The sequence below is a fragment of the Tachypleus tridentatus genome, chromosome 9 (assembly GCF_004210375.1).
Source record: "Tachypleus tridentatus isolate NWPU-2018 chromosome 9, ASM421037v1, whole genome shotgun sequence".
Classification (NCBI taxonomy): domain Eukaryota; kingdom Metazoa; phylum Arthropoda; class Merostomata; order Xiphosura; family Limulidae; genus Tachypleus; species Tachypleus tridentatus.
This window is the reverse complement of record NC_134833.1, coordinates 21,588,107-21,604,782: the sequence shown is the minus strand read 5'-3', so window position 1 is coordinate 21,604,782 and position 16,676 is coordinate 21,588,107. Positions and strand designations below refer to the sequence as shown.

The 16,676-nt window shown below is 32.6% G+C and overlaps 1 protein-coding gene across 1 annotated transcript in view; it reads left to right on the top strand.

Moving 5' to 3' along the window:
• Positions 1–16,676, top strand: part of LOC143227304 (ovochymase-1-like) — a 65,859-nt gene that overhangs the window by 19,024 nt on the left and 30,159 nt on the right. Inside the window, exons 4-6 of the mRNA XM_076458760.1 lie at positions 9,221–9,486; positions 13,707–13,849; positions 14,147–14,303. Coding sequence (XP_076314875.1) covers positions 9,221–9,486; positions 13,707–13,849; positions 14,147–14,303 — 566 coding nt within the window. The remainder of the gene's footprint in view (positions 1–9,220; positions 9,487–13,706; positions 13,850–14,146; positions 14,304–16,676) is intronic.

Genomic DNA, 16,676 nt, shown 5'->3' with positions numbered 1-16,676 from the left:
ACACATTAATAACATACCACACATGTTTTAGTTATGTGTAAGTATAATTAATAAGACAAACACCTTGGTAATATACCACACATGTTAAACTACTGTAAGTATACTTAATGAGATACACATTAATAACATACCACACATGTTTTAGTTATGTGTAAGTATAATTAATAAGACAAACACCTTGGTAATATACCACACATGTTAAACTACTGTAAGTATACTTAATGAGATACACATTAATAACATACCACACATGTTTTAGTTATGTGTAAGTATAATTAATAAGACAAACACCTTGGTAATATACCACACATGTTAAACTACTGTAAGTATACTTAATGAGATACACATTAATAACATACCACACATGTTTTAGTTATGTGTAAGTATAATTAATAAGACAAACACCTTGGTAATATACCACACATGTTAAACTACTGTAAGTATACTTAATGAGATACACATTAATAACATACCACACATGTTTTAGTTATGTGTAAGTATAATTAATAAGACAAACACCTTGGTAATATACCACACATGTTAAACTACTGTAAGTATGAGACAAACTTAATGAGATACACATTAATAACATACCACACATGTTTTAGTTATGTGTAAGTATAATTAATAAGACAAACACCTTGGTAATATACCACACATGTTAAACTACTGTAAGTATACTTAATGAGATACACATTAATAACATACCACACATGTTTTAGTTATGTGTAAGTATAATTAATAAGACAAACACCTTGGTAATATACCACACATGTTAAACTACTGTAAGTATACTTAATGAGATACACATTAATAACATACCACACATGTTTTAGTTATGTGTAAGTATAATTAATAAGACAAACACCTTGGTAATATACCACACATGTTAAACTACTGTAAGTATACTTAATGAGATACACATTAATAACATACCACACATGTTTTAGTTATGTGTAAGTATAATTAATAAGACAAACACCTTGGTAATATACCACACATGTTAAACTACTGTAAGTATACTTAATGAGATACACATTAATAACATACCACACATGTTTTAGTTATGTGTAAGTATAATTAATAAGACAAACACCTTGGTAATATACCACACATGTTAAACTACTGTAAGTATACTTAATGAGATACACATTAATAACATACCACACATGTTTTAGTTATGTGTAAGTATAATTAATAAGACAAACACCTTGGTAATATACCACACATGTTAAACTACTGTAAGTATACTTAATGAGATACACATTAATAACATACCACACATGTTTTAGTTATGTGTAAGTATAATTAATAAGACAAACACCTTGGTAATATACCACACATGTTAAACTACTGTAAGTATACTTAATGAGATACACATTAATAACATACCACACATGTTTTAGTTATGTGTAAGTATAATTAATAAGACAAACACCTTGGTAATATACCACACATGTTAAACTACTGTAAGTATACTTAATGAGATACACATTAATAACATACCACACATGTTTTAGTTATGTGTAAGTATAATTAATAAGACAAACACCTTGGTAATATACCACACATGTTAAACTACTGTAAGTATACTTAATGAGATACACATTAATAACATACCACACATGTTTTAGTTATGTGTAAGTATAATTAATAAGACAAACACCTTGGTAATATACCACACATGTTAAACTACTGTAAGTATACTTAATGAGATACACATTAATAACATACCACACATGTTTTAGTTATGTGTAAGTATAATTAATAAGACAAACACCTTGGTAATATACCACACATGTTAAACTACTGTAAGTATACTTAATGAGATACACATTAATAACATACCACACATGTTTTAGTTATGTGTAAGTATAATTAATAAGACAAACACCTTGGTAATATACCACACATGTTAAACTACTGTAAGTATACTTAATGAGATACACATTAATAACATACCACACATGTTTTAGTTATGTGTAAGTATAATTAATAAGACAAACACCTTGGTAATATACCACACATGTTAAACTACTGTAAGTATACTTAATGAGATACACATTAATAACATACCACACATGTTTTAGTTATGTGTAAGTATAATTAATAAGACAAACACCTTGGTAATATACCACACATGTTAAACTACTGTAAGTATACTTAATGAGATACACATTAATAACATACCACACATGTTTTAGTTATGTGTAAGTATAATTAATAAGACAAACACCTTGGTAATATACCACACATGTTAAACTACTGTAAGTATACTTAATGAGATACACATTAATAACATACCACACATGTTTTAGTTATACTGTAAGTATAATTAATAAGACAAACACCTTGGTAATATACCACACATGTTAAACTACTGTAAGTATACTTAATGAGATACACATTAATAACATACCACACATGTTTTAGTTATGTGTAAGTATAATTAATAAGACAAACACCTTGGTAATATACCACACATGTTAAACTACTGTAAGTATACTTAATGAGATACACATTAATAACATACCACACATGTTTTAGTTATGTGTAAGTATAATTAATAAGACAAACACCTTGGTAATATACCACACATGTTAAACTACTGTAAGTATACTTAATGAGATACACATTAATAACATACCACACATGTTTTAGTTATGTGTAAGTATAATTAATAAGACAAACACCTTGGTAATATACCACACATGTTAAACTACTGTAAGTATACTTAATGAGATACACATTAATAACATACCACACATGTTTTAGTTATGTGTAAGTATAATTAATAAGACAAACACCTTGGTAATATACCACACATGTTAAACTACTGTAAGTATACTTAATGAGATACACATTAATAACATACCACACATGTTTTAGTTATGTGTAAGTATAATTAATAAGACAAACATTTTGGTAATATACCACACATGTTAAACTACTGTAAGTATACTTAATGAGATACACAAAATAATAACATACCACACATGTTTTAGTTATGTGTAAGTATAATTAATAAGACAAACACCTTGGTAATATACCACACATGTTAAACTACTGTAAGTATACTTAATGAGATACACATTAATAACATACCACACATGTTTTAGTTATGTGTAAGTATAATTAATAAGACAAACACCTTGGTAATATACCATACATGTTAAACTACTGTAAGTATACTTAATGAGATACACATTAATAACATACCACACATGTTTTAGTTATGTGTAAGTATAATTAATAAGACAAACACCTTGGTAATATACCACACATGTTAAACTACTGTAAATGTACTTAATGAGATAAACACCTTGATGACATACCACAGAAGTTAAACTACTGTAAGTATACTTAATGAGATAAACACCTTGATAATATACCACACATGTTAAACTACTGTAAGTATACTTAATGAGACAAACACCTTGGTAATATACCACACATGTTAAACTACTGTAAGTATACTTAATGAGATACACATTAATAACATACCACACATGTTTTAGTTATGTGTAAGTATAATTAATAAGACAAACACCTTGGTAATATACCACACATGTTAAACTACTGTAAGTATACTTAATGAGATACACATTAATAACATACCACACATGTTTTAGTTATGTGTAAGTATAATTAATAAGACAAACACCTTGGTAATATACCACACATGTTAAACTACTGTAAGTATACTTAATGAGATACACATTAATAACATACCACACATGTTTTAGTTATGTGTAAGTATAATTAATATGACAAACACTTTGGTAATATACCACACATGTTAAACTACTGTAAGTATACTTAATGAGATACACATTAATAACATACCACACATGTTTTAGTTATGTGTAAGTATAATTAATAAGACAAACACCTTGGTAATATACCACACATGTTAAACTACTGTAAGTATACTTAATGAGATACACATTAATAACATACCACACATGTTTTAGTTATGTGTAAGTATAATTAATAAGACAAACACCTTGGTAATATACCACACATGTTAAACTACTGTAAGTATACTTAATGAGATACACATTAATAACATACCACACATGTTTTAGTTATGTGTAAGTATAATTAATAAGACAAACACCTTGGTAATATACCACACATGTTAAACTACTGTAAGTATACTTAATGAGATACACATTAATAACATACCACACATGTTTTAGTTATGTGTAAGTATAATTAATAACACAAACACCTTGGTAATATACCATACATGTTAAACTACTGTAAGTATACTTAATGAGATACACATTAATAACATACCACACATGTTTTAGTTATGTGTAAGTATAATTAATAAGACAAACACCTTGGTAATATACCACACATGTTAAACTACTGTAAGTGTACTTAATGAGATAAACACCTTGATGACATACCACAGAAGTTAAACTACTGTAAGTATACTTAATGAGATAAACACCTTGATAATATACCACACATGTTAAACTACTGTAAGTATACTTAATGAGACAAACACCTTGGTAATATACCACACATGTTAAACTACTGTAAGTATACTTAATGAGATACACATTAATAACATACCACACATGTTTTAGTTATGTGTAAGTATAATTAATAAGACAAACACCTTGGTAATATACCACACATGTTAAACTACTGTAAGTATACTTAATGAGATACACATTAATAACATACCACACATGTTTTAGTTATGTGTAAGTATAATTAATAAGACAAACACCTTGGTAATATACCACACATGTTAAACTACTGTAAGTATACTTAATGAGATACACATTAATAACATACCACACATGTTTTAGTTATGTGTAAGTATAATTAATAAGACAAACACCTTGGTAATATACCACACATGTTAAACTACTGTAAGTATACTTAATGAGATACACATTAATAACATACCACACATGTTTTAGTTATGTGTAAGTATAATTAATAAGACAAACACCTTGGTAATATACCACACATGTTAAACTACTGTAAGTATACTTAATGAGATACACATTAATAACATACCACACATGTTTTAGTTATGTGTAAGTATAATTAATAAGACAAACACCTTGGTAATATACCACACATGTTAAACTACTGTAAGTATACTTAATGAGATACACATTAATAACATACCACACATGTTTTAGTTATGTGTAAGTATAATTAATAAGACAAACACCTTGGTAATATACCACACATGTTAAACTACTGTAAGTATACTTAATGAGATACACATTAATAACATACCACACATGTTTTAGTTATGTGTAAGTATAATTAATAAGACAAACACCTTGGTAATATACCACACATGTTAAACTACTGTAAGTATACTTAATGAGATACACATTAATAACATACCACACATGTTTTAGTTATGTGTAAGTATAATTAATAAGACAAACACCTTGGTAATATACCACACATGTTAAACTACTGTAAGTATACTTAATGAGATACACATTAATAACATACCACACATGTTTTAGTTATGTGTAAGTATAATTAATAAGACAAACACCTTGGTAATATACCACACATGTTAAACTACTGTAAGTATACTTAATGAGATACACATTAATAACATACCACACATGTTTTAGTTATGTGTAAGTATAATTAATAAGACAAACACCTTGGTAATATACCACACATGTTAAACTACTGTAAGTTTTCTTAATGAGATACACATTAATAACATACCACACATGTTTTAGTTATGTGTAAGTATAATTAATAAGACAAACACCTTGGTAATATACCACACATGTTAAACTACTGTAAGTATACTTAATGAGATACACATTAATAACATACCACACATGTTTTAGTTATGTGTAAGTATAATTAATGAGACAAACACCTTGGTAATATACCACACATGTTAAACTACTGTAAGTATACTTAATGAGATACACATTAATAATATACCACACATGTTAAATTACCGTAAGTATAATTAATAAGACAAACACCTTGGTAGAATACCACACATGTTAAATTACCGTAAGTATATTTAATGAGATAAACACATTAATAACTAACACACATATTTTAGTTACTGTAAGCACAATTAATGAGTTAAACCCCTGAATAACATACCATACATGGTAAATTACTATAAGTATAATTAATGAGATAAACTACTTAAAGGTGAATTTTCAACAAAGTTAATAACTGCCTCAGAAACTGTACTTTGGTTAGGTATAATTTTTGTGTGGTTGCTATATTTTTAAACACTTTAGTTTTTGAGTAAAAAATAAAACAAAATATGCAGGTCTTCGAACTCAAGTTCTTCTCGGTCGTTCGGCTGTTTTACGTGACGTTTTACATCTATGACGTAATAGTTGCCAAACACGCTTCGTTGAGCGCCGACCATTTTGCTCCTTTTAGTGCTGGTGTTTTATGCAAATCTATCGGTGTTTTTTTCGGATTACATACTTTGTGAGACTATTTTTGTCTTGATATTGCTACTTTATGTTTGTTTTATGATAACATGATTTACTGCGTTGCTTGTGGTTGTAAAAACGTTTCGGCATCGGGCAAAAGCTTCTTTTCGTTTCCGTGCAAGGAGAAGGAACCGGCAAGGTGGCGACTGTGGGTGCGGATGGTCAATATGAAGAACTGGACTCCTTCACACCATGCATAGATTTGTCAAGATCACTTTCAACGCTCATGTTTTGTGTTGGACCCCACTGTTTTGGATTCCGTGGGTTTCAAGCCAGACAGTTTGAGACTGAAACAACCATCGGCAGTGGACAGGATCGTACACCTCGCACAAACATACGGAATATGCCATATAAATTATAGATTTATGGTAAATATTAAATTAAATATTCAGACTGCTACGTCTGGTTTGATTTTATAGACAGAATTATGACGTATAATTGATATTAATTTTGTTACGAGTCGTAAATACCCTGTACAATGATTGTGGAAGGGCCGAGTATTAGTTACCATAGTCGGCAAAGTATAAACAAATAAAACCCAGTCTGTGATACTAATAACTTATAAACACCAGACAGGTTTCTAGATGCTTAAAATTGCACGTGAAATAATACAGACCATATTTGTTGTCATGACTTAGGCTTACCATTCTTCCACTGAAAGTATGACCGACTCGTAACCGGCCTGGGCGCTATCAGTATCACTCACAGTTCCGCTACTCTCGCTCGTGGAACTGTCCTCATCACTAGAACTTGTCAGATCTGTATCAAAAGTAACTGTTCTAGGTTCGTTCAAAGTAGGTTCGAATTGATATGGCGCTACTTGACACTGTTCAGAACACAAAGTCAAAACAGACTCCGCCTCTGTTTCTCCGTGTGCACTGGCCATGTTTATTTACATTCAACGCGCTGGCGTTGGCGGTTTGTTTGGCAACTATTACGTCACAGTACTTTTCCTAGCGGCAAACGTAAAACTTAAACGTTCGGATTGCCGCTCGAAAAGGGCTCTTTCTGCTCCAAGTTCTATGTTTTATTTATTAGCACATATTTTTATAAAAAATGTAAACCTGCAAAATTAATCAGTATAAGTAGTTCTTTTGACTGCAAAGTTTTCTTTTTTCGTGTAAAATTCACCTTTAATAACATACCACACATGTTAAATTCCTGTAAGTATAATTAATGAGATATACAACTTGGTAATATGTGAGATATGTTTTAGTCACTGTAAATACAATTAATGAAATAACACTTTATTAACATACCACATATGTTTAATTACTGTAAGTATACGAAATGAGATAAACACATTAATAACATTTCACACATTTTTTAGTTACTGTAAGTACAATTAATGATAAAACACCTTAATAACGTACCACATATGTTAAATTACTGTAAGGATAATTAATAAGATAAACATTTTGATAACATACCACAAGCGGTTTAGTTACTGTAGGTATAATTAATGAGATAAACACCTTAATAACATACCCCACATGTTTTAGGTACTATAAGTATAACACTATGTAACACAAATTTTGTTCCTGGATAGTATGTGTTATTTCTTAATATGAGTCAAAATTTACATGAATTTATACTGAAGTTATACAAAATTGAACAAAAATATTTAGAAGTGAGTTGTTTTTCGAGATTTGCGACTATAATGTAAATCACTTTCACGTATCAGCCTCCAAATATTGTCTTCCATCATGTTTTCGTTATAAGCTCCCACGTCAAAAAAGCAAAGTTTGAAGAGAGAAATAGGTCTTTTTCATTTACTTTAGGCATGAGCAAATGGGAAATAACACTTTCTGTCCAGGAACAAGAAAAAGTAAAAATTTTGTTACATGGAGTATTTAATGAGATAAACACCTTAATAACATACCACATATATTTTAGTTACTGTAACTATAATTAATAAGATAAACACCTTAATATACCACACATGTTAAACTACTGTAGGTATAATTTATGACATAAACATCTTAATGACACATCACACATGTTTTAGTTACTCTAGACATATTTAAAGAAATAAACACCAGAATATCATGCCACACATTTTTTGAGTGAGTAGTTTCAGTGAGATAAATTGTAAAAAGACATATTGCACATGATTTATTTACTGCAGGTTAAGTTAAGGAGATAAACATGAGTTTGGTAAGGATTAACTTTGAAAACATTGTATTACAGTACTGAACTACTGTTGAGTTTCGGTGAGGATTAACATTAAAAACATTGTATTACAGTACTGAACTACTGTTGAGTTTCGGTGAGGATTAACATTAAAAACATTGTATTACAGTACTGAACTACTGTTGAGCTTGGGTGAGGATTAACATTAAAAACATTGTATTACAGTTCTGAACTACTGTTGAGTTTGGGTGAAAATTAACATTAAAAACATTGTATTACAGTACTGAACTACTGTTGAGTTTGGGTGAGGATTAACATTAAAAACATTGTATTACAGTACTGAACTACTGTTGAGCTTGGGTGAGGATTAACATTAAAACATTGTATTACAGTACTGAACTACTGTTGAGTTTGGGTGAAAATTAACATTAAAACATTGTATTACAGTACTGAACTACTGTTGAGTTTGGGTGAGGATTAACATTAAAAACATTGTATTACAGTACTGAACTACTGTTGAGTTTGGGTGAGGATTAACATTAAAAACATTGTATTACAGTACTGAACTACACTGAGTGTTTGAGATTATGAATGTTACTCTACATGATTTTCAGATTGGCGTCCAAAGAAATTAAAGTACGACTTGGTGAGTACGACTTTAATCAGACGGACGACGGAGTTCATGAGGATATAGATGTGAAGGAAATCAAGTTTCACCCAAATTATAACCCGAGGACCCATTATTATGATGCTTGTCTGTTAAAACTTGTTCGCCTTGTGCAGTACAGTTCCTTCGTTCGCCCAATATGCTTGCCTGAACCGGGAAATGATTATACAGGGTTCTTGGCTACCATCACAGGCTGGGGAACCACTTCTTTCGGTAAGTAGAGAACCAGGTTATGATTATACAGGATTTTCGGCTACCATCACAGGCTAGAAGACCACTTATTTCAGTAAGTAGATGTCCAGGTAATGATCATACGGAGTTCTTGGCCATCATAAAAGGCTAGGGTACACTTCTTTCGTTAACTAGTGAACCAGGTAATGATTATACAGGATTTTTGGCTACCATCACAGGCTAGGAGACCACTTATTTCAGTAAGTAGATGTCCAGGTAAATAATTATACGGAGTTCTTGGCCATCATAAAAGGCTAGGGTACCACTTCTTTCGGTAAATAGAAAACCAGGTAATAATTATACAGGGTTCTTGGCTACCATCACAGACTGGGGAACCACTTCTTTTGTTAACTTCAGATCTAGGTAATGATTATACAGGGCATTTATCAAGAAATTATTATACATGGTAGGTTAATTACATTCGCATGCTAAAGGGGAGCACCCTTACGGTAAGTTGAGCTTAATGTTACACAAATGTTAGCTCCTTAATTTGACAATACGTAACGTGCTTACGACGAACATACGTTTACTCAAGAAGTTTGTTAACACGCAGCACCTCAAATAAATTTGCAGATTCTGTTGAGTTGACAATTAACAATTAAATCATTACATTTACGGGCTACTATAACAGTGAACATTGAAACTGTTGTTACTATTACTCACGGTTTGGTTAAGTGGTGTCGATGTTTGTTTGTTTGTTTTTTGGAATTTCGCACAAAGCTACACGAGGGCTATCTGCGCTAGCCGTCCCTAATTTAGCAGTGTAAGACTAGAGGGAAGGCAGCTAGTCATCAACACCCACCGTCAATTATTGGGCTACTCTTTTACCAACGAAGAGTGAAATTGACCGTCACATTATAACGCCCTCACGGCTGAAAGGGCGAGCATGTTTGGCGCGACAGGGATGAGAACCCGCGACCCTCAGATTACGAGTCGCACGCCTTAACGTGCTTAGCCATGCTGGGCCAAGTGGTGTCGATTTCAGCTCTTCTTCTGAAATGAAATTAACTCCTTAATACGGATACTCCAACCATTGATACATTCAACTCTTTAGAAATTCTAATAGTAATTTATTATGCTTAATTAGGGTTAAGTTCTTTTAAGTTACGACAGCAAATTACAGATAAGTAGTTCAAAATGTACTCTAACACTTATTCCCAACAGCTGGACCGCAGAGATATTCAGTAAATGATAATTCTTTCTTATTTCAATTTTAAATAATTTCAAACTGTTTTTATACAATCCAATTTATAAATATTTATATTACTTGTACTTGTATCTGTAGGTCATATGTTGAACTAAAAATAAAGAGACTATAGGTCTGTATAATCCTAACAGTTCGTAAGTTTCTGGTTTGAATTTCGCGCAAAATTACACGAGGGTTATTTGCGTTAGTCTTACCTAATTTAGCAGTGTAAGACTAAAAGGAAGGCAGCTAATTATCACCATTTACTGTCTACTCTTGGGCTACTCTTTTACCAACAAATATTGAGAATAACCGTCACTTTATAATGCCCTCACGGATGAAAATGCAATCATGTCTGGTGTGATGGGGATTCAAAATCGCGATCCCAAGGTTACGGGTTGAGACCCCTAATCACCTGGCCATGCCGGGCCTTATAACAACAGCAAACAATTTTATCACACCCTTGTAGAAAGACGTGTAAATCAGCATTTCATCTATCTATTACGACAAAACCTATATAATGACAAAATATAACATTACAGTATTATAAATAGTGTACTTGGTTGGATGTCTTCATACTAATAGCCACTGCAAAACGACATGACATGTTGTCAATGAGGTTATTGATGTAATCCACCGTGAATTCATCTCAACTTATAATGAAAAGTTCCTGCAACTCAGCTACAGTAGTTGGTTTGGGGTCGTGGTTAGTAATTTTCCGGCTCAATTCTCCCCAACAGTTCTCAATGGGATTATAATATGGGGACTCTAATGAACATGGCAATCTTGTAACGTCCTCTTGATGGAAATAATCATGTACAACGCGAACACCCTGGGAATAGTCTTCATTAATTTTGAAATGATTGACTAGAAGGAATGTAGCTAGTCATCAACACCCACTGCCACCTCTTGAGCTACTCTTTTACCAACGAATAGCGGGATTGTTGTCACTTTATAACGCGCCCACGGCTGAAAGGGCGAGCATGTTTTGTGTTACCCGGGCCCCTCAGATTACGAGTCGAGTGCCTTAACCACCTGGTTATGCTAGATCTTGTAAGTGTTTACTAAATTTTTGAAAGTTTGTGAAGTGAAAAACGTCGAAATTCATTGACGAAAACAATTGTACGGTTGATATTTCTACCAAGGACCTAATGATGTACAGAGTGTTGATATTTCTAACAAGAACCTGGTGTTGTAGACAGTGTTGTACAGTTGGTATTTTTAACAAGGATCTAATGATGTAGACAGTGTTGTACAGTTGGTATTTCTAACAAGGATCTAATGATGTAGACAGTGTACAGTTGGTATTTCTAACAAGGATCTAATGATGTAGACAGTGTTGTACAGTTGGTATTTCTAACAAGGATCTAATGATGTAGACAGTGTTGTACAGTTGGTATTTCTAACAAGGATCTAATGATGTAGACAGTGTTGTACAGTTGGTATTTCTAACAAGGATCTAATGATGTAGATAGTGTTGTACAATTGATATTTCTAACAATAACCTGATGATGTAGACAGTGTTGTACAGTTGGTATTTCTAACAAGGATCTAATGATGTAGACAGTGTACAGTTGGTATTTCTAACAAGGATCTAATGATGTAGACAGTGTTGTACAGTTGGTATTTCTAACAAGGATCTAATGATGTAGACAGTGTTGTACAGTTGGTATTTCTAACAAGGATCTAATGATGTAGACAGTGTTGTACAGTTGGTATTTCTAACAAGGATCTAATGATGTAGACAGTGTACAGTTGGTATTTCTAACAAGGATCTAATGATGTAGACAGTGTTGTACAGTTGGTATTTCTAACAAGGATCTAATGATGTAGACAGTGTTGTACAGTTGGTATTTCTAACAAGGATCTAATGATGTAGACAGTGTTGTACAGTTGGTATTTCTAACAAGGATCTAATGATGTAGACAGTGTTGTACAGTTGGTATTTCTAACAAGGATCTAATGATGTAGACAGTGTTGTACAGTTGGTATTTCTAACAAGGATCTAATGATGTAGACAGTGTTGTACAGTTGGTATTTCTAACAAGGATCTAATGATGTAGATAGTGTTGTACAATTGATATTTCTAACAAGAACCTGATGGTGTAGACAGTGTTGTACAGTTGGTATTTCTGATGACGATCTAACTATATGACTTAATGAAGCTATGAACAAGACTCGAAGCTTATAGAAAGTATACTGTTGAGAACGTTACTCGAATACTAGAACATTTCCTTTTGTTTATTAATGACAAGAATATTGATAATTTATATTACTTTTATAGTGGCACAAACTGATTGAGATGTCCTAAAGAAAACACATCTGATTTTAAGGACATTCAATCAGATCATAAGTTGGACGATAAGTCAAGTGAGTGATTATATATCCAACATGGAGCCAAAAGTTAAGGATGTAAATTATACTTTGGAGGTAATTTATTTTCACGATTATTCTGAGAAGAATTACACTTTTTCGAATTATAATAAAGAAGCCACACCAATAAGTGTTTTTGTGTAATCTGAGACCAAGAAAAGTTTTAATTATATCATAATATTAGTTGAAATTTGAAAGGAATAAGCCTCTTAATTTCAGAAAACAACAGCACAGTCACTAACAGAATTTATTGAAGTTTGAAAATAGTTTCTTAAAGTTAAAACAATGAAGTACATCATGTTCCATCATTCGGATTAGCGGTGAAACTGCAGGTTTATAGTACTAAACACCGGGTTTCGATGCTCATGGTGGGCGAAGCTAAGATATCTGATTGTGTAACTTTGTTTTCACCCAAAATCAGACAAATTAACCATTTATAAAATTTTTCCAAAGTCTAAACAAACAGTTTTATATTTTTAACGTTAGACAGTGTGTTACTAATGGTTTACCACTTGCTTTCTAAACTAATAACAAGTAAATGAAACCTCTGAACATTTTCGTACCGTGTCTGTTCTTCGTAAGTTATCAATTGAGAAATAAATGCAGAACGGTGCTTAAAAAGAATAAATCTGTTTGTATGTAGGGGGGACCTCAACTGGCGTCCTTCGTCAGGTTACTCTTCCTGTTTGGAACCTCACCGAGTGCGACAACATCTACACCACCCAGAACATCACTCGTGTCTTCCTCTGTGCTGGAACCAGGGATGGCATGGATGATTCATGTCAGGTATTGATTACAGTAATATACATCACTTATACCTATATAGTAAGTAACCTATGCCCTCCCAACTTTAATTTTATGGGAATTTATGCCCCACCATATTATATAGAAAGAATTTTTGTCGTATCCAAATGCATAGTAAATTTGCCACGACCAATTGTATAGCAACTTTTGTTCATTCCATTTATGTATAGTATTGATCGATGAATTAAAAACAAACTTACCTTATACGACTAGTAATATACACAAACTGGTACTTACAGCAAGCTAATTAATGTGTTTGGGATTTCTTCTATATCTTAGGGAGATTCTGGTAGTCCTTTGATGATTGAAGGTCCAGATGGCCGCTGGGTTGTGATTGGAATCGCATCTTGGGGTTTTCGGTGTGCTGAACCCGGTTATCCAGGAGTTTACACCAGAGTCACTGAAATATTAGACTGGATTAAATCTAGCGTTATTTGAAAAGGTTTATTCGTCTATTATAAGCTTGGAAATTTAACATTAATAAAACAAATTATCTCCATAAATAATCCAGTCTTTGCATTTAAAATCTGGAGTAAATGAAACTCTTTATGGTTGGTTGGTCTGATTCGGTTGTTTTTGAGTACAAAGATCCACAATGGGCTATCTGTGCTGTACCTACTACAGGTATTAAAACATGGGCTATCTGTGCTGTGCCTACTACAGATATTAAAACTTTGTTAGCATCAAAAGCCTACAGACATGTCGCCGAGTGACTCGGAAAAAGAAATATTTTTGAAATTGACATTCATAGTTGCTTCTTTTTTTTTTTTTTTGTTAATTACACAATAGAATATTGTGTTCAACCTTACCACTAGGGTACTAAACTCAACTAATTTTACAATTTGTATTTATCAAGAACACTAGGGTACTAATAATCATATAAATAATTTTACATTTTGTATTTATCAAGAACATCTGATCAAAGTTTACATTTTGTATTTATCAAGAACATCTGATCAAAGCAAGTCGAGTGCACGGATAATAAATAACAAATAACTCAATAATTAACCTAGGTAATTTAATAAACCTCTTAACCATTTATATGTCAGCGGTGTGTTTCTAGTGGGTTCTAGAACGATCGATAATACGCTCACGTCGCGATTGGTCTAGAAAAATCTATAGCCAATTGCTGTCGGTATTTTAAGCATAATAAAATGTGGCCCGATTTCAATGAAATATATTTGCTCATGTAAAAGCATACATTACGTTTTCTCAGAAATTTGTACGTGATAGAAATAAATGGATATCAGTTTCGGATTCAGCGTACAGGAACTACCATAGAACATGACCCACAATTTTCAAGACGTAGGCCTATGTTATTAGTAAAAATGCAAGACGAAACCAAATGTTTCATTGTTTGTTTGTTTTTGAATTTCGCACAAAGCTACTCGAGGGCTATCTGTGCTAGCCGTCCCTAATTTAGTAGCGTAAGACTAGAGGGAAGGCAGCTAGTCATCACCATCCACCGCCAACTCTTGGGCTACTCTTTTACCAACGAATAGTGGGATTGACCGTCACATTATAATGCCCCCACGGCTGAAAGGGCGAGCATGTTTGGCGCAACGGGGATGTGAACCCGCGACCCTCAGACTACGAGTCGCACGCCTTAACACGCTTGGCCATGCCGGGCCTTCAACTGCTTCATAATGAATTCATATCTAAAGCTCTAGGGCTACATAAAGTGCCACTCGCTAAACACTATTGATGAAACACATGTTGTTAAAAACATTTTAGCAATTTGTAACATCGCCTGTATTATTTTATATAATCTTTAAATATATATGTAGGTTTCAAATATCGCAGGAGAGATAAATAGATATTTGTACTTAAGTTACCATTGCTAAGACTTTTAAATCTGTTACTAGATATGCATATGCTAAAGCAGTGGTGAGTTATCATTGTTGTAAGCTTTGGCGTCACGTGCACTATAAAATGCAGCCATTTGAGTCTAAAAGCTCAAGTGCGATTCTTTCGGAACGAAGAGTATTTGTAGAACGGGATTGTTAAAATAATGTAGAGCCAAACATTTTGAAAATAAAGAATCTCTCAGTATTCTACATAACAACAGAAAAGCTTTCACAGCTAACTGTTTGGAACAGTAAACGGCTTCGAAATCACACCTTAGAACAATCCGTCATAATGCCATCAACTTCAAAGACAAGTTTGTGGTTACGAAAGTGAACCTTCCAGCTAAAAAACAATTAATAGTTAATAAAATTTAACTCACATATCAAAGTCAACGAATGTTTTTGTGACAAAGATGGACAAAGATACTGAAATCTCATTTGGTTATATCCTTGATATCCTACCCCAGTGGATATTTATGCCTCTTGTTTATATGACTGCAGCCTGAAAGCCGATTTCCCGTCATTGTATAAGGCTGACTTTACCATCTTTCACAGAAACTGTTACTAAAAAAATGTTATATCAGGAAACAGAACGTAATCATGGCCATCACACTGAATACATCAATGATGAAGGAAGTTTTCATAAAGGCAGCATTGGAACTGAAACACATTTCTCATAAAGAGTAAGTTCATGAGGTACATGCGGTTTGACTACGTTTCATCGAAACGGTTTTTGGAACTCTTTACGTTATTGCAGCCAATTTCGCCCCTGCGTCGTAAGTTCCATAGAAAAAGACTCCATCGTTAGGCTGGAACACACATCGTGCATCCAATTTTTCTGCAATTGTTTCGAAATCCAGCTAAAGTGTAACAAGTTTCCAAGAGCCAATTTCAATAATCTAACCTCACAGATATCTGTACGTGCTGTCTCAATCCACTTGGAATAGCATGAATATCCGTTT